Source organism: Dipodomys merriami, unplaced genomic scaffold (genome assembly GCF_024711535.1).
Source record: "Dipodomys merriami isolate MVZ:Mamm:240054 unplaced genomic scaffold, mDipMer1.0.p SCAF_22, whole genome shotgun sequence".
In the NCBI taxonomy this organism is placed as follows: Eukaryota; Metazoa; Chordata; class Mammalia; order Rodentia; family Heteromyidae; genus Dipodomys; species Dipodomys merriami.
In genome coordinates, this window is record NW_027203604.1 from 15360323 (window position 1) to 15381439 (window position 21117).

The following is a 21117-nucleotide window of genomic DNA, read 5'->3' on the forward strand; positions in this document are numbered from 1 at the left end:
GCACTGATGTCCGAGTGCAGAGAGTGGTCCCCAGCACAGGGTTACAGCACCTTTTATATGTTCTTTGGTAGGGGTAAAGCCTCAGTATGTATTGGCAACGAATCAATACACCACGCGGGAAATTTAAATCATAATTCTAGCGGATGATTGGCACAGTACAAAGCAGGAAAAGGGCTGGGGCTAATAATTGGTCAGCCTTAGTGAGCTATTGTGCTCTAAACTAATTAGACAGTACTTCTAGGGTAATTTAGGAGAAGTGGTTGCCAGATGGCCACTATCTCTGACCCTGACCCAGGGGAAGTGGTTGCCGGGCAGCAACTATCTCCGATCCTAGGCCCAGAGAAAGTGGTCTGGAATGTGTCAGGTACGTTGTCAGGTACTCCCTGCCAGAGGGTCGTTAATTTCAGCTCCAGATCCAGGAGTGTCAGGGGCTCAAGGGCGGGTAGAATAGCAGCTGCACTCTTCAAGGTTTAGCAAGCATGTGTACAGAAGCTGAAAGGCAAGTTAAAGAAAGTACAAAATGGCAAATACCGGTCTAATACAAAATGGCAAATACAGGTCTATCTGGTTATAAATATCTCACGCTTCTCAACACCTGTAATCCTAGCTACTCAGGAGGCTGAGAACTGAGGATCTCGGTTCAAAGCCAGCTGGGGCAGGAAAATCCGTGAAACTCTTAATCTCCAATAAACCACCAGAAAACCTTAAGTGTTGCCACGACCCATGACCGAAAGCCTCACATTGACTTTCCTGTTTGGGCTGGCTTTGAACGGTGATCCTCAGATCTCAACCTCCTGAGTAGCTAGGAATATAGGGGTGAGCCACCTGCACAGGGCAGCAACACCTTATTTATTTATTTATTTATTTTGGGTCCGGTTGTGGGGCCTGAACTCTGGGCCTGGGCGCTGTCCCTCAGCCATACAACTCAAGGCTAGTGCTCTACCACTTGAGCCACAGTGCCACTTCCGGCTTTTTTCTTTTTTGCTTATGTGGTGCTGAGGAATGGAATGGAACTCGGGCCTCAGGCATGCAAGGCAAGCCTCTACCACTGAGTCATCTTCCCAGCCCAACACCTTATTTAAAATACAACAACAACAAAGGATTAGAGGCGTGAGATAAGTGATTGAGCACCTTTGAAGCTAGTAGCAAGTCCAGGTTCAAGGTCACTATTGTCAAACAAACAACACCCTTTCCCATTCCCACCTTCTCCTCCAGCCCCTAACCACCCTCCCCCAAAGTTTAACAAAAACCCAGCAAACCTTTTCACAGAGTGAAATTACCATTTTAGCAGTTCCGGAACAAACAGCTATCCTAGCGGAAGCATTCATGAATTGAGCAGCACTGAATAGAGGCCTATCTTGGTCCATGACTGATGTACTAGCAAAATCTCTATTAGGGGAAATAACACTTTAAAAGATGGTTTAAATGGAGGTGTAATTTACCCCTGGTAAAGTGTCATGTAAGTGCACAGCTGAATGCATGGGCACTCATAAATGTGTACATATAGCCACCACACCCAGGACACAGAACCGCTCCAGCTGCCCCTTGATGGTGACTCCTCTCCAGGGCCAATCCTAGAGGTCACCTTCCTGTCCTTTGGCTTTCTCAGAGCATCCGGCAGATGGGTTCACACCACACATGAGCTGGGCTGCTTTTACTTGGCAAGAAGCTCAAATGCACGTTGTATCTGAGGGGAGGTGCCCAGCATCATTGCATGCATCTTCTGCAGGGTCACAAGCACTGTCTGCATTGTTGCATGCACTGATCCTTTGTGTGGCTGCACAGTATTGGGTCTCCTGAACTTCTGCAGCCTGTTCAGTTACTTGGGTCTCCAGTCTGGGGCGCCTCTGAACAAAGGCATGGATGCTTTTTTTTTTTTTCTTTTTTTTCTGCTACTGGGGCTTGAACTCAGGGCCTAGGTGCTGTCTCCTTGAGCTTTTTTGACACAGCTTCACTTCTGGTTAGAGCATCCGGCTGCAAGCCTTTAGAAAAAAAATTATTTAAAGACAATCCCAGAGAAGTCACACCTCCTTCTCCCGTGTATCCCCCCCCCCCAACCCCCATGAAAGGCAGCTAACGTGTTGTCCTTTTCCGCTGCATTTGCAGAACAGGCTCCTCCTACAGGCGCTGCTCCCGCCCCCAAAGCCGCAGATCCATCTCGAGGATTGGATGCTATGGAAGGGGGCGTGACGCCCAGCGGCTAGTAGGCGTGGCTAATCGCTGGCCGTAAATACCGCGCCACATGGCACAGTCTAGCCAAGGCGGGGCAGAGGCAGTGTACTAGGAGGCGCAGGCGCATTGAAGGTGGGCACCCATCGTGGCCTTCCCGGAGACTTCTCGCGAGACCCTGTGGGGCGGGGCTCCGGCGGCGGGGGCGGGGCTGTGCCTGGGGAGGGTCTGCTGGTCCGGTTGCGGCGGCGGCGGCGGCGGCGGCGGCGGCGGCGACGAAGGCGGCGGCCGCGGCGGCAGATGCGGGGCGCTGACCCGGGCGCACACCGGGGCGAGGTGAGGGGTGCGGCGGGCGAGGGGAGCTTGGCACCTGGATCCGGGTGTGGGGTGAGATCCCGCGGGCTGACGTCGAGGATCCAGTCCTTGCTGAGGGGCGCAGGTGGGTTCCCCACCCTGGCCGGCCTGGGCAGGTCCCGCGCGGCCAGGGGTTCGAGTCCCCGGGCCGGCCCGCGCGCTGTATGACCTTGGCCCCAGCCTCACACGCTCCGATCTCTCTTCTTGTGGGGGTCCGGGCCCCAGAATAAACGTGTGTATCTCCCCTGGTCCCATGTCTCTCCCTGGTGGCCTCCAACACCTGGCCCTACTGGTTATCAGTTTTGTGCTCTGGCTACTTCGTCATCAGGGAGAGAAATCTGTAATTGCTCACTGACTAGAAAACTTCCCATCGGTGGTCACTTTTTGCTGGCCAGAGTGACCAAGACGGTCCCCCAGGCAGGGACTGCTCTGACCACCCACCTCGCGTCCCTCCCCCCACCTCTGGAGACTCTGCTGGGCATCTTCCCAGCCCCTCAACTTGCCTTCTAGGCTCACAGGCAGGAGGTGGGTCAGTCCCTGAAAGTGGCACCTTTCATCTTGGGCAAAAACAAAACAGAAAACTGCGGGCAGTGGGACCTATCTTCCCTGTAGGCTCATGGCCCTCAAGACGTGTCTGGCAAACCCTGGGCTGGGGTAGAGGTTCTGTCTGGCAGGGAGTACAACAAGCTGTAGTGTTTGCATAATTATTAATTATTTATTTCATAAATCTGAAGCCATAGAGGCTCAGGAAGCCAGGGATGAATAAGGATGTGCACTGCAATCAGGATGCATGCAATACTTCCTGGATGGCTGGTGCCACACAGGGGGCTCCAGGCTGTATGTGCAACTGGGGACCAACTCCTCACCCATTCACCATCCCTTCCTTCCCCACTCTCCAGAAAGATGCGGTTTAGCCCTCCTCTACTGTTGGGAATGAGGGAGAGGGTTGGTGTCTGCATACAGAGGAGAGAAAACCTGGAATTAGGAAATTGCCGTAGGAAGTTTCAGCTTCAATAGTGTCCTTCTGAGCCAGATACCAGTGGCACATGCCTGTAATCAAGAGGCTGAGATCTGAGGATCACAGTTTGAAGCCAGTCTGGTCAGGAAAGTCCAAGAGACTCTTATCTCCAATGAACCATCAAAAAGCTGGAAGTGGAGCTGTGGCTCATGTGTAGAACCCTAGCCTGTCCCTAGACTTAGGGACAGTGCCAAGGCCCTAAGTTCTATCCCCAGTACCAGCATTTTAAAAAAAAAGCCAGTCTGGGGTGGCCAGGTGCTGAATTTCTTTGCAGATGGGTTGACAGGATTTGGACTGGTGTTTGCAGGTCTGGTAGAACTTTATGGTGACCAGGAATTGTATGTGTGCCTGCTTCCTTAGCTCAGCAGACATTGTTAAATGTGCACGTGTCAGGTGCCAAGTTGGGCTGGAAGCTGGAAAGTGGGGTCTGCCCACCCTGCCCACCCAGGCCAACTCACTTTGGCCTGGGAGTTCATGCATATTAGAGACTCTACTTTGGGCATTGATAGAGCATGAAGAGTTCTGGAAGACATAGGAATTGAGCTTTGCTGTTTGGGGAGAACATTCTAGGTGGAGGCAGCCGTGTGGACAGAGGTGTGGAAGTGGACATGTTTGGGATATGCTCAGTTACGGTGTTCACCTGGATGGAGTTCAGGATTGGGTAGAAAGATAGGTTTCTTTTCTTTTCTTTTTGTTTTTTGGCCTGGCTCCATCTGGACTGTGATTCTCCTACTTATGCTTCCTGGATAGCTGGGATTACAGGTGTTTAACCACCACGCTCAGCTTTGGAAAGCTAAGTGTCTGATTGTGAAAGGTCTGGAATGATGATGCACTGTGAAATGAGCCCTGGAGGCTTGGAGTGGGTATGTCTGCTCTGCTGTGGCTACACTAGTGGTAATGGGAAGGGAGGGGTGTGTTCAGGGTCTGGGGAGGTACAGGCTGCTTTGTGGAGCAGCAGCTGAGAGAGTGAGAGGGAGGGAGGGAGGAGGCAGAGGTAGCAGATTTCTCACTGAGAGTGGAGCTGGAGAACAGTAGGGATGGGGAAGATGGGTTTCTGTGCTGTTGGGGTTTGAACCCAGGGTCTTCCGCAGGCCTCGTGTGATTGTGAGATGTGTAGAATTCGGGGTGCTTGTTAGCCATCAGGGTGAGGGGTGCCTGCTGAAGGTGAGAAACCCTAGGGAAAACCAGCAAGATCCTGTATATGCAGTTTCTCTTCTGCTTCTGTATATCTTTCTTCTTTGACCTCCACAGGATCGAGGCTGCGGGAGGTTCATTCTAGAGAGGCCCAGGGCAGAAGGTTGCCGGGATGGAAAGCAGCTGGTTGTAGGTAAATGAGACCTTGTTAGTCTACCATGTACAAACAACATAGGAGCCGGACACCCATGGCTCACACCTGTAAACCTAGCTACTCAGGAGGCTGAGATCTGAGAATCACAGTTTGAAGCCAGTTTGGATGGGAAAGCCAGTGAAACTCTTATCTCTAGTTAACTGCCAGAATGTCAGAAGTGGAGCTGTGGTTCAAGTGGTGGAACAGCAGGTCGCTGTAAGTTTCACACTCACAGAGGAGCTGGCTCGTGGCCTGTCACCCCACCCCAGCCCACAGATGTGTCTCTAACACCGTTTCCTGCTTTTGTGGAGGATGGGGTTTCCTCTAACTAGTTTGGCTACGGGCTTGGTTGAGGGGAGGGGCTGTGACCAGCTGGGCCCCTCCCTCCATGCCAGAGGAAGACTCAAGAGCAAAGACCTCAAATTCTTGACATTGGTGGGCTCTCCCCACATAGGGCCGCCCAGCTGGATTTCTTGCCAGCAGATCTCATAATAGCCTGGCCCAGGATTCTCAGCCTCTGGCAGTTCCTTCATGCCCCATTCTGAAATCTCAGCAGCTAAGCAGGATGGTGAGACAGCTATAGGCCACAGCAGATGGAGGTCAGAATGAGCAGAAGGAACACTTGGGTTTCTGGTGTCTTTACTGCTGCTGTGGGGAGCAGGAGAGTGGGAGCATTTGTGGATAAGAACAGAGCCTGGGCTGTCCTCCATGCTCAATCCTCCCTCTGCCTCCTGGCTAGCTGGGATTACAGGCATGTACCACTGCACCCAGCCTTCCTGAATAGCTCTATAGAGTCCAGTCTTCCTGGGTGGAAGGGATTCACCCTGTGTTCAGCCCCAAGAAGGAAAGCACAGGTATGTTCCTACACCTGCCCCCTCTCCCCTCCCCCACTGCCATGCTCCTCAGGTTCCAGAGCAGCCATCAGAGCTGTACAGAGACAGACGCTGAACTTCAGGCAGGAGTTGGGGAAGCCAAGTTGGAAGGTGTGTGTGACACTGTGGGCTGGGAATTAGCTGGTAAGAGACCTTGGCATGGTGTGCCATCTTCATCACTGTCCCTTGACTCCGAGGGTGAGAGGCTCCCTGCAGGGGTGGCGGACAGAGGTCCTGTGGGGGACTCTGGACAGGAGGTGATGGGCCGCCTGGGTTATCCAAGTGCATAGGAAGCAGGGAGGGAAGGCGAGCACCGTCCATTATTAACTCCAGGGAAAGAGAGCAGGGATCAGGAAGGAAGCATGAGGGTACACCCTGCTGTACCCCGCGAGTGGCTCCACCCCAAGGTCAGTGGGGGAGGTGGTGGCCAGCATGGGAGGGGGGTGCTGCTTCCTGGTGGGCGCAGGGGGAACCACACAACCCGAGTGACCTTTGCTGCAGATGGCCTGTGTCCCCTGTCACCTGTGGCTTTGCCCCGCCTGCTCTGTCCGGGACCTCTGCGGGACCTGAGCCCTGGGCTCATTTCCCCTCAGCTAGACCATTGTTCTCTGTATCCTGTCTCCTGGCTATGACCACCTCAGATCTTCAGCACTGGCACGCGCGCGCGCGTGTGTGTGTGTGTGTGTGTGTGTGTATGTGTGTGTGTATGTGCTTTCTTACCCCCAATCATGCCCCCAGCCCTCTTCTGAACTTCTGTAAAGCTTTTTTGTCTTTTCTTTTTTCGGTCATGAGGCTTGAACTCAGGGCCTAAGCACTGTTCCAGCGTTTCTCTGTGCTCAAGGCACCGCTTCCAGTTTTTTCTGAGTAGTTTGTTGGAGTTAAGAGTCTTGGGGCTGGAAGGTGGCTCAGTGGTAGAGTGCTTGCCTTGCATGCATGAGGCCCTGGGTTCGATTCCTCAGCACCACATAAGCAAAAAGAAAAAAAGCCGGAAGTGGTGCTGTGGCTCACGTGGTAGAGCGCTAGCAATGAGCTGAAGAGCTGAGGGACAGCGCCCAGGCCCAGAGTTCAAGAACCACGACCGGACCAAAAAAAAAAAAGAGTCTCACGGATTTCCCTGCCCAGGCTGGCTTTGAACTGCAATCTTCAACTCTCAGCCTCCTGAGTAGCTAGAATTACAGTGTGACCCACCAGTGCCCAGCATGTGAAGGGATTTTTAGATGGCCCCAGGAGCTGAGAGTGTGACTAAGTCCCTGTTTTTAGCTGTCACCCAATGTCAGTAGGTGGGACCTGAGCAGGTGTCACGTTTGTGCCTCTGTCACGGGCCATGCACCTAGCGCTGCCGGAGCCTGGAGGGCACAGTGGAGGTAGACAGGACAGTGACCAGGATCCAAGGTGGAGATGGAGGCACGCGTGGAAGCCTGGCCTCCAGCAGGCCCGGGGCCTCATAAGTGGAGCAGTTTGGTCTCCGGGATGTGAGTGGCCCTCCAGAGGGACAGGGACAGGAAATGAATGAGCTGGTCATGGTGGCTGGAGGAGCTAGGAGCAGAGCCCAGCCTGGTCGGGTGGTCACCAGAACACGATGGCCCTCAACAATATCTCCACAGGACTGGAGGCCAGAGGCAAGGACAGGCTGAGAGGCCATCGCAGCCATGCAGATGAGGGCTGAGGGGGGTCAGAACAGGGTGAGGGTGCAGAGGGCACAGGCCGGGGAGAGGGAGCCACTGGATAGATGCTACAAGAAAGCCCAAACAGGTTCTTAAACTTGCTTCCTTTGAAGGCTTTTGTTTTTGCAGTGCTAGGATTTGAACTCAGGGTCTTGTGCTGGCTAAGCAGATACTCTACTACTTTAGCCATGCCTCCAGACCAGCACTTTGCTGCCTAACCAGAGATGGACTCTTGGACTTTTCTGACTAGGCTGACTTGAACTGTGATTCTCCAGATGTCAGGAGGAGATGATGACAAGCATGTGCCACCATTTTTACATTGGTTATTTCCATGGTTATTTCCAAGGTAGGTTCTGGTTTATCCCTGGGCTACCTGGGTCTCAGTCCTCTTGAGCATCCCTGTATCACTTGGAATTACAGGGACAGATCGGTGTGTGCCTGTGTGTTTCTTCTGTAGCTGAGATGACAGGCATACACCACCATGCCCACCCATTGGTTGAGATGAAGGTTCTCAAATTTTTCTACTTTAGATGCTGTGGAGGCTTAAGCCTCTGCCCTAGCCCTATAGGCATTTCTTTCTTTCTTTCTTTCTTTTTTTTCTTTTGTCGGTCATGGGTCTTGAACCCTGGGCCTGGGCACTGTCCTTGAGCTCTTCAGCTCAAAGCAAATGCTCTACCACTTGAGCCACAGTACCACTTCTGGTTTTCTGGTGGTTAATTGGAGATAAGAGTCTTACAAACTTTCCTGCCCAGGCTGGCTTTGAACTGGTATCCTCCAATCTCAGCCTCCTGAGTAGCTAGAATTACAGGCATGAGCCACTGGCGCCTAGCTTAGGCATTTCTTTGAATTGACCTAATTCTTATAAAAGTTGCCTCTTGGGCTGGGAAGGTGGCTCAGTGGTAGAGTGCTCGCCTAGCATGCATGAAGCCCTGGGTTCGATTCCTCAGTACCACATAAATAGAAAAAGCCAGAAGTGGTGCTGTGGCTCAAGCAGTAGAGTGCTAGCCTTGAGCAAAAGCAGCTCAGGGACAATGCTCAGGCTCTGAGTTCAAGCCCCAGGACTGGCAAAAAAAAAAAAAAAAGTTTCCTCTTGGGCTATGCGATGAGTATTTGGATACTGTGTGGAGTTGGGACATGCGTCAGACAGTCTCTGTCTCTTGGGATCCTGGGCTTCCAGGCCCAGGCTCCTGTCCTGTCTGCTCACGAGAGGTGAGAGAAGGTGGCCAAGTGCCAGGACAGCAGGGGAGGAAGAGGTGGGCCGGTGACAGCCCCACCCAGGCCAGCTCTTCGGACGCCGCCTAGCATCAATGGGACCATTTATGACTTATTTTTATTTGGCTGTTTGCAGGGTTAACGGAACACAGACAGAGCCATTTTATAAGCAAATAAGCCCGGGTCCTGGCGGTGGCAGGAGTAAACGTCTCTTGGGCTCCAGCAGCCATGAACCCACTGTGGCCTGGGCAGTGGAGCTCCCCACTAACAGAAACTTTCCAGCCTAGTGGTCTCCAGCAGGGCGGACTGCTAAAGGAGCGTTTTATTTTATGTTTAGTTTTTACCAGTCCTAGAGCTTGAACTCAGGGCCTGGGCGCTGTCCCTGAGCTGTTTTGCTCAAGGCTAGCACTCTACCACTTCAACCATAGCTCCATTGCTGCCTTTTTGGTGGTCTGTTGGAGATAAGTGTCTTACAAACTTTCCTGCCCCGGCTGGCTTCAAACTGTGATCCTCAGATCTCAGCCTGGGATGACAGGTGTGAGACACTGGTGCCCAGGGTGATCACCTTGATCCCATGTTTGGTTAGCTAGAAGAGCAGCCACTCCATGCCAGACACGCAAGAAAACGAAATGCCCTTGGGTTTCTGATGAAACTCATGTCCCTTGATTTAGTCCTCAGGGGCTTGGTTATTTTGCCAAAATTAAGCAAATTTTCTGAGAGAAAAATAAAATCCAAATGGCATGCATGTCTTGTACAGGCCAGTCAGAGAGGGGGTGTGGAGCTGGTCAGTTCAGGCTATTTTTCTTTTCTTTTTGTTTTTGTTTTTGTGTCATAGGGCTTGAACTCTGGGCCTGGGCGCTGTCCCTCAGCTCTTCAGCTCAAGGTGAGCGCTCTACCACTTGAGCCACAGCACCACTTCCGGTTTTCTGGTGGTTTATTGGAGATAAAAGTCTCACGGACGTTCCTGCCCGGGCTGGCTTTGAACCTTGATCCTCAGATCTCAGTTTCCTGAGTAGCTAGGATTACAGGCATGAGCCACTGGCGCCCAGCTCTATTTTTCTTTTTTTAATGCTGATCCTGGGGCTTGAACTCAGGGCCTAGGTGCTGTCCCTTAGATTTTTTGCTCAAAGCTGATGTTCTACCACTTGAGCCACAGCTCCACTTCTGGAATTTTGCTGGTTAATTGGAGATTCAAATCTCAAGGACTTTCCTTCTTAGGCTGGATTTGAATCTTGATCCTCAGATCTCAGCCGCTGAAGTAACTAGGATTACAATCCATCTAACTTTTTTTCATCTCTATTACTATGGGGATTAGAGAAATCAATCTCCACATTAATTGGTCAAACAGCTGGGGACTGCACTTTTATTTATTTGTTTATCTGTGGTTTTTTGGGGGGGAGGTCCAGTCATGGGGCCTGAACTCTGGGCCTGGGTGCTGTCCCTCAGCACTTCCGGCTTTTTTCTTTTTTGCTTATGTGGTGCTGAGGAATTGAACCCAGGGCCTCATACATGCAAGGCAAGCGCTCTACCACTGATCCACCTTCCCAGCCCCTGCTTATCTGTTTTTTTTTTTTTGTCTTTGTGCTTGCTAGATAGTTGTTCTACCACTGACTGTGTCACACCTCCAGCACTTTTTACTCTGGTCATTTTTCAGATAGGATCTCATCCAGCCTGGACTGTGATCCTTCTATATGTGCTTCTTACATAGCTAGGATGACAGGCATATACCACAATGCCCAGCTTTTATTGATTGAGGTGAGGGTCTTGCTAAGTTTTTGTCTGGACTAGCCTTGAATCATGATCCTTGCAATGTTTCCCTCTAGAGTGGCTGGAATGACAGACATGAGTCATTGCACCTGGCCTCCTGAATGAGTGTGTGCATGAAGGTGGTATGTCTTCAGTCCCTTTGGATGGCAGGAAGTGGAGAGGCAGGCTGTGTGATGTGTATGTGCCACTGTGTGGAAGCTGCCAGCTGCCCACTGCCCTGCCCCATGCTTATGCCATTCTGGAGGGCATCACTGTGCTCCTCAGATCTCTTTTACATTTCCTCTCTGCTGTTTCTCTTCCTCTGTGACTAAGGATTATGAGCTTTTTTTCTCTGTGCATTTTGACTTTGTATGTCTTTGGGTGGTGTCTGTTCTTCCTGAGTTGGGTTGTGTTACCTTTTTTTTTTTTCCATCTAGTCCTGGGGCTTAAACTCTGGGCCTGGTCACTGTCTCTGGGCTTCTTTTGCTCAAAATGAGGGCTCTACACTTGAGCCACAGCACCACCTCCTTTTTTTTATGTAGTTTATTGAAGAGCTGTCTTCTAACTGTGATCCTCAAATCTCAGCCTCCTGAGTAGCTAAGATTACAGACATGAGCCACTGGTGCCTGGCACACTTTTTTTTTTTTTTTTTTTGCCAGTCCTAGGGCTTGAACTCAGGGCTTGGGCACTGTCCCTGCTTCTTTTGCTCAAGGCCAGCACTCTACTGCTTGAGCCACAGCACCACTTTTGGCTTTTTCTGTTTATGTGGAACTGAGGGATTGAACCCAGGGCCTCATGCATGCAAGGCAAGCACATTCTCTGCCTCTGACATGCTTTTTTTTTTGGTGGGTTGTGGGGCTTGAACTCTGGGCCTGGGCACTGTCCCTCAGCTCTTCAGCTCAAGGCGAGTGCTCTACCACTTGAGCTACAGTGTCACTTCGCATTTGTTGGTGGTTAATTGGAGACAAGAGTCTCATGGACTTTCCTGCCCAGGTTGGCTTTGAACACAGCCTCTGATCTCAGCCGTGAGCCACCAGCATCTGGCTTTAATTTTCTTCGTGGTAAGATTTGCAGAGCCTGGGTTTTGAATTCCGGGAAAATCAAAGCCGATTTTTCCCTTACGGCTTGTGTTGCTGGCATCCTCACACGCCTCTGCCTCCCCACGGCTGTGGCAGTGTTTCTTTTCCTGTGAAGATGTTACAATCTGGTGCCCATGTGCAGGACAGTGAGGTTCAGTGTGGTGTGGAGTGGGGTGCAGGGCCGTTCCACACACCCCCATTTGACACGCAGTTGCTCCATCCTGGCTGGTGAAAGGCTGTCCCTTCCTCAGTGGGTGGTAGACCCTGTGTGTGGCCATCCCCTCGAACCCTGTTCTCCTGTCTTGGTTACGTGTCCATTGCATGCACCGGCTCTCTCTATCTGGAAACACCGACGAGTGTGTCGCTACTCACAAGCTTGTTTTGGCCATTCTAGCTGCCTTTCATTTCCTCATACCTTTAAAAATGTGTCAGTCTCTACAAACAGCTGCAGCTGTCATAGTCTCTGGAATGCACAGACCTGATCACACTGAGGCTGTGCGCCTGCGTGGTTCACAGCGCTCTCTGTTCACTTGGAGTTGCAATTCTTGTGTGTGTTGGGGTGGGGGAGGGGGATTTGTGTTGGGATTTGAACTCAGGGCCTTGCACTTGCTAGTTGGAGCTCCACCACTTGAGCTATGCCCCCAGCCCTTTATTGCTTTATTTTTCAGACAGAGCCTCACATTTCTGCCTAGAGCTGGCCTTAGAGATTGCGATCCCCCTGTGCTCTCCTCACCAACTCCTGCTTCATTCTTGGCTGTCCATCTACCCTGATCCTCTCAGTTCCCTGTGTCCAAGGACCATTCTGCCCCAAGCTTTCTAGATCTTTCTAGAAAGATCTAGTCCCCTCAGGCCTATCAAGGCTATTTATCCTTCCTGCTCAGCTCTCAGCATGAATATTAGCTGAAGGGCCAGTCCAGAATCAATCTGGTTACTTGCATTTCCAGTAGCTTTTAAATGATGGGTTCAGCTTTATTTGTGAGCACAGGGTCATTGCTTTCAGTGGCTTGTGGTTTTCAATGAATAGTTCATTTCATCCATCTTGCTGAATTTGTGAATGTAAAGTTGTCTGAAGTACCTTTTTTTATCCTTGTGTCCTGTCTTCATAAGACCCTGACTATAAATTTATCAACATTTTTTTTTGTAATACTGGTGATTGAACTTTGCCTCACCCTTGCTCGGCAGATACTCTTCCATTTGAGCCACACCCCAGTGTATTTGCTTTAGTTGCTTTTCTGATAAGGTCTGGTGCTTTTCCCAGGCCAGCCTGGACCACAGTCTTCTCTGTGCCTGAGTAGTTGGGATCACAGGGGTGTACTACCATGCCTGGTTTGTTTTTGTTGGTGGTGGTGGCGGTGGTGGTGGTCATGGGGCCTTGGGCACTGTCCATAAGCTTCTTTTGCTCAAGGCTATCACTCTACCACTTGAGCCACACATCATGTCCAGCTTTTTCTGAGTAGTTTATTGGAGATAAGAGTCTCACAGACTTTCTTGCCTGGAGTGGCTTGAAACTGAGATCCTCATATCTCAGCCTGCTGAGTAGCTAAGTTACAGGTGTGAGCCACTGGTGCCTAGCTTGCTAACTTTTTCTAGGACCAGCTTGGTCTGTGATTTTCCTATTTCTGCCTCCCAATGTTTTTTGTAAGACTAGATCTTTTGCTCAGCGCTGGTATCCCAGCTGCTTAGGAGACTGAGATCTGAGGATTACGGTTCTAAGCCAGCCTGGGCAGGAAAGTCCGTGATACTCCGATCTCCAGTTAATGACCAGAAAACCAGAAGTGGCATTGTGGCTCAAAGTGGTAGAGCATTAGTTTTTTCCACTCAAGATTGACACTCTACCACTTGAGCCACAGCTTCACTTCCAGCTTTTGCTGCCTAATTAGAGATAAGAGTCTCACAGACTTTCTTGCCTAGGCTGGCTTTGAACTGTGATCATCAGCTCTCAGCCTCCTGAGTAGATAGGATGACAGGCCTGAGCCACCCGCATGGCTAACCTAGTTTTTCATTTCATTGATTTCTGCATTTTTTTGGTCTTTATTACTTTCTTCCTTCTGGTTGCCTTTGGTTTCTTCTGCTCTTTCTTCCCTAGTTCCTGAGGGGGAGCTTGGATGAATGGTTTGCAGTCTCCCCTTTTCCAGTGCTGTCAGCTGCAGCCTGCAGATTTTGGTACATAGCACTTCCATTTTCTTTCAGTCCTGTGGCTTTTCAGAAATTCCTTTTGAGGCATCTGCAAGCCATGGATTGTGTAGAAATGACTCATTGACTTTGCAAGTGTCTGCAGATTTTCCTGTTGTCTTTTCTCTTACCGATTTCTAGTTTTTACTTTTTTTTTTTTTTTTTCCAAGACTGGGGTTCGAACTCAGGTCCCAGGCACTGTCCCTCAGCTTCTTTTGCTTAAGGCTAACACTCTACCACTAAGCCACATTCCCAGCCCCTGATTTCTAGTTTTATTCCACAATGATCAGAGAGTTCTGTACGATTTTATGTACACGTGGTTGGTCTGATCTAGCATGGTGAATGATGAGCACTGCTCAGCACCCCCATCTCGCCTGAGGCTTGGAAAAATGTTTTCAGTCCTTGTGAACGGTACATTCCAGGGCTGGGAATGTGGCTTAGTGATAGAGTGCTTGCCTAGCATGCATGAAGCCCCAGGATCCATTCCTCAGTAAACAGGAAAAACCGAAAGTGGCTCTGTGACTCAAGTGGTAGTGCTATCCTTAAGCAAAAGAAGCCCAGGGACAGTACTTAAGTCCAGAGTTCAAGCCCCAGGACTGGCAAAAAAAAAAAAAAAAAAAAGGTGAGTTCTGCCTGCTTCTTTTTAAAAAATTAATTTTTTTTGTTATTCTAAAGGTGATGTACAGAGAAGTTACAATTATGTAAGTCAGATAAAAGAGTATTTGCCTGTCTCTTATACTTACAGCTCCTGTCGCTTGCTGGTGTTACTTTTTGCTGATTTTGTCTAGTAGTCTCTCAGTGATTAAGGGCAGAGAGTTGAGGTCTCCAACCATAATTGTGAATGCGTCTTAAGTTTTTGCTTTATGTGTTTGGAGGCTCTGTTTTTGTTGGTTTGGTGCCTCTACAGTTAAGGAGAAGATATCTTCTTGGAGGATTGAAGTTTTTGTTATTATGTAATGTCCCTCTTTGTCTTAAGCAAGTTTTTCCTTCCAGAGTTTACTTCATCTGATATGAATAGCCACTCCTGCCTTCTTTTGACAAATGTTTGTGTGACTAATGTTTTCTGCCCCCCGGGAAGGGACTAAGGTGATATGCTGGCCAGCCCTGCCTTGTCTCACTGTGCCTGTCCCTGCTGGGCTACCCCACCATGTCCCTGGCATAACACCTAGCTCCTGTGGATGGAGGATGGGCTGGCTACCCACAGGGTGGACTGGAGCAGGTGCCATGTGGCCCACCCCAGGCCTCCACCCCTGGGAGAAGCCCCTGCTTTTCTTTTCCCTCCCCCTCCCTCCCCCTCTCTCTTCTCTTCTCTTCTCTTTTCTTTTCTTTCTTTCTTTTTTGTTGATCCTGGGGCTTGAACTCAGGGCCTGGGCCATGTACCTGAGATCTTTTGCTCAAGGTTAGCACTCTACCACTTGAGCCACAACACCACTTCTGGTTTTCTGGTGGTTAATGGGAAATGAGAGTCTCCCGGCCTTTCCTACCTGAGGCTGGCTTTGAAGCATGATCCTCAGATCTCAGCCTCCTCAGTAACTAGAATTGCAGGTGTGAGCCACTGGCACCTGGCCAGGAAGAAGGCATCTCTAACAAGTGTGCTGTCACCCCTCCAGGTTGCTGTGGGCGCCATGTCCCAGCTGTCAGCCCCGCTGCAGTGAGGGAGACTGGGCACGGCCCGTACCGGCCCGGGGCAGCATGGCCAAGGCGCGGCTCTTTCGGCTGTGGCTGGTGCTGGGCTCCGCGCTCATGATCCTCCTCATCATCGTGTACTGGGACAACGTGGGCACGGCCCACTTTTACCTACACACAGCCCTGTCCCGGCCCCACAGCCCGGAGCTGGGCCCCACCCCGGGGCAGGGCGAGGACCTCCAGCTCCCCTCTGAGGCAGACCCACTGCTGGATAAGATCCTCAGCCCCGATGCCGAGACAGCACTGTCCAGAAAGAAGACAGAGCCACCCCCGGTGCTGGTCCCCAGCCCTGGGGCCCGGAGTCCCATGGAGGAGAGCGTGCGGGGCTATGATTGGTCCCCCCACGACGCCCAGAGCAGCCCCGACCAGGGCCAGCAGCAGGCCGAGAGGCGCCGCGTGCTGCAGGGCTTCTGTGCCAATGCCAGCCTGGCCTTCCCCACCAAGGAGCGCGCGTTCGAGGACATCCCCAACTACGAGCTCAACCACCTAATCGTGGACGATCGCCATGGCGTCATCTACTGCTACGTGCCCAAGGTGGCCTGCACCAACTGGAAGCGGGTGATGATCGTGCTGAGCGGGAGCCTGCTGGAGCGCGGGGCCCCGTACCGCGACCCCCTGGCCATCCCCCGCGAGCACGTGCACAACTCCAGCACCCACCTGACCTTCAACAAGTTCTGGCGCCGCTACGGCCGCTTCTCCCGGCACCTGATGAAGGTGAAGCTGCAGAAGTACACCAAGTTCCTGTTCGTGCGCGACCCCTTCGTGCGCCTCATCTCCGCCTTCCGCAGCAAGTTCCAGCTGGAGAACGACGAGTTCTACCGCAAGTTCGCCATGCCCATGCTGCGCCGCTATGCCAACCACAGCAGCCCGCCTGCCTCCGTGAGCCAGGCCTTCCGCGCCGGCCTCAAGGTCACCTTCGCGCACTTCATCCAGTACCTGCTCGACCCGCACACCGAGACGCTGGCGCCCTTCAATGAGCACTGGCGCCAGATCTACCGCCTCTGCCACCCGTGCCAGATCGACTACGACTTCGTGGGCAAGCTGGAGACCCTGGATGATGACGCTGCCCAGCTGCTCAGGCTGCTCAAGGTAGACGGCAGGCTGCACTTCCCCCCCAGCTACCGGAACAGGACGGCCAGCAGCTGGGAGGAGGGCTGGTTCGCTGGCATCCCCCTGGCCTGGAGACGCCAGCTGTACAAACTCTACGAAGCCGACTTCGTCCTCTTCGGATACCCCAAGCCCGAAAACCTGCTCAGAGACTGAATGCCCTGCACCACTAAGGTGCTCAGCGCGCAGCCACGTGCTTGAGATGGGGGGGACAGGGCCACAGGGGCTCGGCCCCCCTCACACTCCCACCCCGCAGGCCAGGGAGCGCCTCACACTCCGTGTTTTGTTGGTTTTTTTAAAATAAGCCACTGTTTTGCAATCTGGACTCGCCATGCCCGCCACAGCCTGTATTTACAGGTACCATGTTAATATTGTTTTCTAAGATTAATATATTTCAGATATTTAATAGGAAAGTGGGAGTGAGCTGGAGTAAAACGTGGCACCCAGGTCGCTGGGGCTCTTGTGGTTCTTTGGGCCGGGCAGGGGTGAGTGGGGGCTCCACCCCCCACTCCAGGTGTCTTCAGGAAGGAGAAACCTAAACTCGGAACCAGGTCATTTTCCTTAGTGTCATGGAAATCTCCGAGGCTGGGTGCTGTTACAAAGGACAGAGGTCCATGAACTTAGTAGTTGGGAGAGTCAAGGAGCTTGAGCTAGCCTAGAACTTGTGATCCTTCTGCCGCATCCTCTGAAGGCCTGGGATTATAGGTGTGTGCCACCATGCCCAGCTGCTATCAGGAATTTCGGAATGTCATCTCTACAGCCATGGCTCGGTGCACACTCACCGGGGAGCCGTCCCTGGTGCCTGTGCGCTGGGCCAGGACAGTGTTGGCAGTGGTTGTGTGTTTGAGGAGCTTTGTGGGCTCAGGATGTGAGGCCACGAGGGTGGGAAGCCCCTGCTACCAGGCCGGGTGCCAGTCACTTTCAGGGACAGTGACAGGAGCGTGAGGAGCCTCAGGCTCCTGGAGAAGTGGTGCTGCCCGGGCCTGCAGGGGGCGCTGTTGTGGACAGTGGTACACTGGGCACAGGGCACCGGAAGGGGCGGAGCCAGCATGTGCTAAGTGCCTGTTCCTTGTGTCTGCCCCGTGGGGAGGCGGAAGGGGTCAGGAGGATCCAAGGCCTGTGCCTCCCCCATCCCCCCCAGCTCCCCCATGGGGACAGGGGAGAGCCTGGTGTGGGGTACAGTTCCTGACTGGCAGTGTGGGGCCCTGTGGTGGGAACAGTTCAGGCACTCTGCCAGGGTGGTATGGGGGTGGGTGGCCACCCTCCCAAACACAGCATGGGGCATGTTTGGATCTGTTCTGGAACCTTCCATTCTGCAGGTTGGCTGTAGGTTATGCCTTTGAGATCTGGCCCCAGCAGGCATGGAAGATGCAGGGGTGTGGCCCCAGGACCCTAGTGCCACCCACGAGCCCTGCAGATGGCGGCCCATGGTGGGGGGGTTCCCTCCTGGCCTGTGTGAAGAACCCAAGAGCAGCCTCACCTTGCCCTGGACAGCCAGGGTGCACAGGCGGGGGACCCCCGTCCTGTAAGCACAGAGGGCAGCCAGGACCTTCCCCTTCCACACGAGGCCGGGGTCCCCTTGAGTGTCCCTCCATGACCCCTCCTCGAGCCCAAGGAGGCAGGAAGGACACTGCCGCTGCCGCGCTGGGGACAGTGTTCTCCCCCGGGACCCCACCCTGAAGAATAACAAGACTCCCGGATCTCCTGGATGGGGGTGGGGATGGCACCATCAACGAGTTGGGCACGTCCCCCAGCCAAGATTCCTGGGTAATTATTATTTATAAGTGACATGTCAAGCCTCCACTCCTAAACCCCCAAAAGACAGCCCAGTAAGAGTTGGATGGCCTGTGCAGAATTCACCTCCAGGAAAGGGAAGGCAGGAAGGAGCTGTTGGGAGCAAGTGCCTCCTGCTTTTGCCCACCTGCTCCCTGCCGACCATCTCTGCCCACCTCAACAGCTTGGGAGACTGAGCAGGGCTTTCCCCACCCCAGCTGAGCATGGCACCCCTAAGCAGTTGCTCAGTGCTCAGGGCTGGGCCTGTGACCCAGCTGGATCCTTGGGCCCAGCGCCCTACATTGGAAATGGGCTGTGCCAACTGGTCAGACTCAAAGTCCAGAGCCAGTATGACCAGATCACCAAATGTAGATACACTGCCCTAAGATTAGATGGGGGCAGAAGGCCCCAGGACCCTCCCCAGGACCCACGCTGGCAAAGCCACACCTGAAGCTGCTGATACCATGCAGGATCCTCACTCAGACCTTTTGAATGAGTGACATTGTCATTTGGTAAACTTGGTTGAGTAATTAAGACAGAAGTCATATGACTGTTATAACTTGTTAACATTTTACATAAAATACAAATATTGTATTTTTGATGTCACTGAGGTTTGAGCATAGGTTTTTTTTGTTTTTTGTTTTTGTTGTTTGTTTTTGTGGGTTTAGGGCTTGAACTCTGGACCTGGGTACTGTCCCTCAGTCCCTCAAAACTAGCACTCTACCACTTGAACCACAGCGCCACTTGTGGTTTTCTGGTGGTTTATTGGAGATAAGAGTCTCATGGACTTTCCTGCCTGGGCTGGCTTTGAACCATGATCTTCAGATCTCAGCCTCCTGAGTAGCTAGGATTGCAGGCATGAGCCGCCGGGGCCCGGCTTTAAACGAAGGTCTTTTGCTTCCTAGGCAGATATTCTTTGAATTATGCCCCCCAGCCTTCTTTTGCTTTAGTTATTTTTCACTTTTTTTGGGGGGGGGTTAGTACTAGAGTTTGAACTCAGGGCCTCATGCTTGCTAGGCAGGCACTCTACCTCTTGGCCATGCACCTTGGGCTTGAACTCAGGACCGCAAGCTCACTTGTCTTTCTTCCTCACAGCCAGTGCTGTTCCACTTGAGCCATGCCTCCAGTCAGACATTTTGCTGGTTCATAGAGATAGTGTGTCACAAACTGTTCTGGCCCAGGCTAACTTTTGACCATGATCCTCCAGATCTCAGCCTACTAGACTGTTAGAATTACAGATGTCAGCCACTGGTGGCCAGCTGTGGTTGCTTTCTGCTCTGAGAGGAGGGTTAGTATATACTCTGACTCATCGCCACTCAGATAGGATAGGATAAGCTGTTTAGACAGTGGCCTGGAGGTTGTAACTCAGTTCTGACTCCTGGAATTGTCTTGAGGAGACAAGCAATACTTCCAAACCTCCGTTTGTGCCATCATGGGAGCTCAGTGTGTGAGGAGAGGACACTTGAAATCCCTGAATGGTAGGGCAATGTGGAGGCGTGTCTTTCTCCTGTCTCGGCCTCAGCCCCATCCTCCATTGGCATGCACACACACTGGCACCTGCCTGTGGCCCAGGCGATGTCCTGCATATCATGTTCCATGAAAGTCCACGCACAGAGACTGCGTACTCGGGTTGCTGTGACTCCAGTTGGCAGAAGCTGCCCAAGCTAGTCTCAAGAATTCCTACAGAGCTGGGCACCAGTGGCTCACACCTGTAATCCCAGTTACTCAGGAGGCTGAGATCGAAGTCAGCCCAGGGCAGGAAAGTCTGTGAGACTCTTATCTTCAATGAACCAGCAAAGAGCCTGAAGTGGAGCTGTAGATTAAGCGTAGAGCACCAACTTTGTGTGAAAGAGCAAGCAGCTCTGAGGCCTCAAAATCAAGGCACACACACACACACACACACACACACACTCTCTCTCTCTCTCTCTCTCTCTCTCTCTCTCTCTCTCTCTCTCTCTCTCTCTCTCTCTCTCTCTCTCTCTCTCCCCTCCTACAGGACAACCAAAGTAGGAGGGAGCATGTGGCTGCAGAGCTGGTGTCCAGGCCTGCCCAGATGCCCACACACCCCCACTTGGCTCCCAGCTCTGCAGGGATGGCCCAGTGGCTGATCACCAGCCCCTGCCTGGGGCTGGAAGGCATCTTTTAAGCATATTTGGAGTAGGAACCTTGAGAATGATTTTCTCATCTAGCACAATAAGAATAAAGCTGTTTTATTTTGTCATTAGATGGCAGGCTGTGTCCTATTTAGGTGAATAGCTTCTCATGAAAAAAAGAGTTGCCAGGCACTGGTGGCTCATGCCTGTAATCCTAACTACACAGGAGGCTGAGATCTGAGGATCAGGGTTCAAAGCCAGCGTGGGCAGGAAAGTCCCTGATACTTTTTTTGGGGGGGGTACAGTCGTGGGGCCTGAACTCTGGGCCTGGGCGCTGTCCCCCAGCTCTTCAGCTCAAGGCTAGCACTCTACCACTTAAGCCACAGCACCACTTCCGGCTTTTTTTTCTGCTTATGTGGTGCTGAGGAATCGAACCCCAGGGCCTCATGCATGCAAGGCAAGCGCTCTACCACTGAGCCACCTTCCCAGCCCCATCCCTGAATCTTTTATCTCCAATAAACTACCAGAAAACTGAAAGTGGCACTGTGGCTCAAGTGGTAGAGTGCTCACCTTGAGCTGAAGAGCTGAGGGACAGCACCCAGGCCCAGAGTTCAAGCCCCACGACCAACAACAACAAAAAAGAAAATAATAGTTGAGACTGGGCATGGCGGCTCACCCCTATAATCCCAGCTACTTGGGAGGTGGAGATCAGAACAATTGTGTTTCAAGGCATCCCAGAGCAACAACAACAACAAAAAGTAGCCCATCAAAGTGGACCTCATCTCAACCAACAAGCTGAGCATTGTGATACACAGCTATAATTCCAGCTACATGGGAGGCATTAG

At 52.1% G+C, this 21117-nt stretch overlaps 1 protein-coding gene across 2 annotated transcripts; it reads left to right on the forward strand.

Moving 5' to 3' along the window:
• Positions 1-2394: 2394 nt before the first annotated feature.
• Chst12 (carbohydrate sulfotransferase 12) lies at positions 2395-18785 on the forward strand. 2 transcript variants are annotated; one of them, XM_070033436.1, is made up of 2 exons: positions 2395-2505; positions 15224-18785. In XM_070033436.1, the coding sequence occupies exon 2, from the start codon at positions 15306-15308 to the stop codon at positions 16560-16562; it is 1257 nt and encodes a 418-aa protein (XP_069889537.1). In that variant the 5' UTR covers positions 2395-2505; positions 15224-15305; the 3' UTR covers positions 16563-18785. The 2 variants fall into 2 exon arrangements, with proteins under 2 accessions (XP_069889537.1, XP_069889538.1); XM_070033437.1 differs by lacking the exon at positions 2395-2505 and adding an exon at positions 4796-4868.
• Positions 18786-21117: the final 2332 nt, after the last annotated feature.

Excerpts from the sequence above, each read along its gene's own strand:
- Chst12 (XM_070033436.1), top strand. The coding sequence starts at position 15,306 with ATGGCCAAGGCGCGGCTCTTTCGGCTGTGGCTGGTGCTGGGCTCCGCG.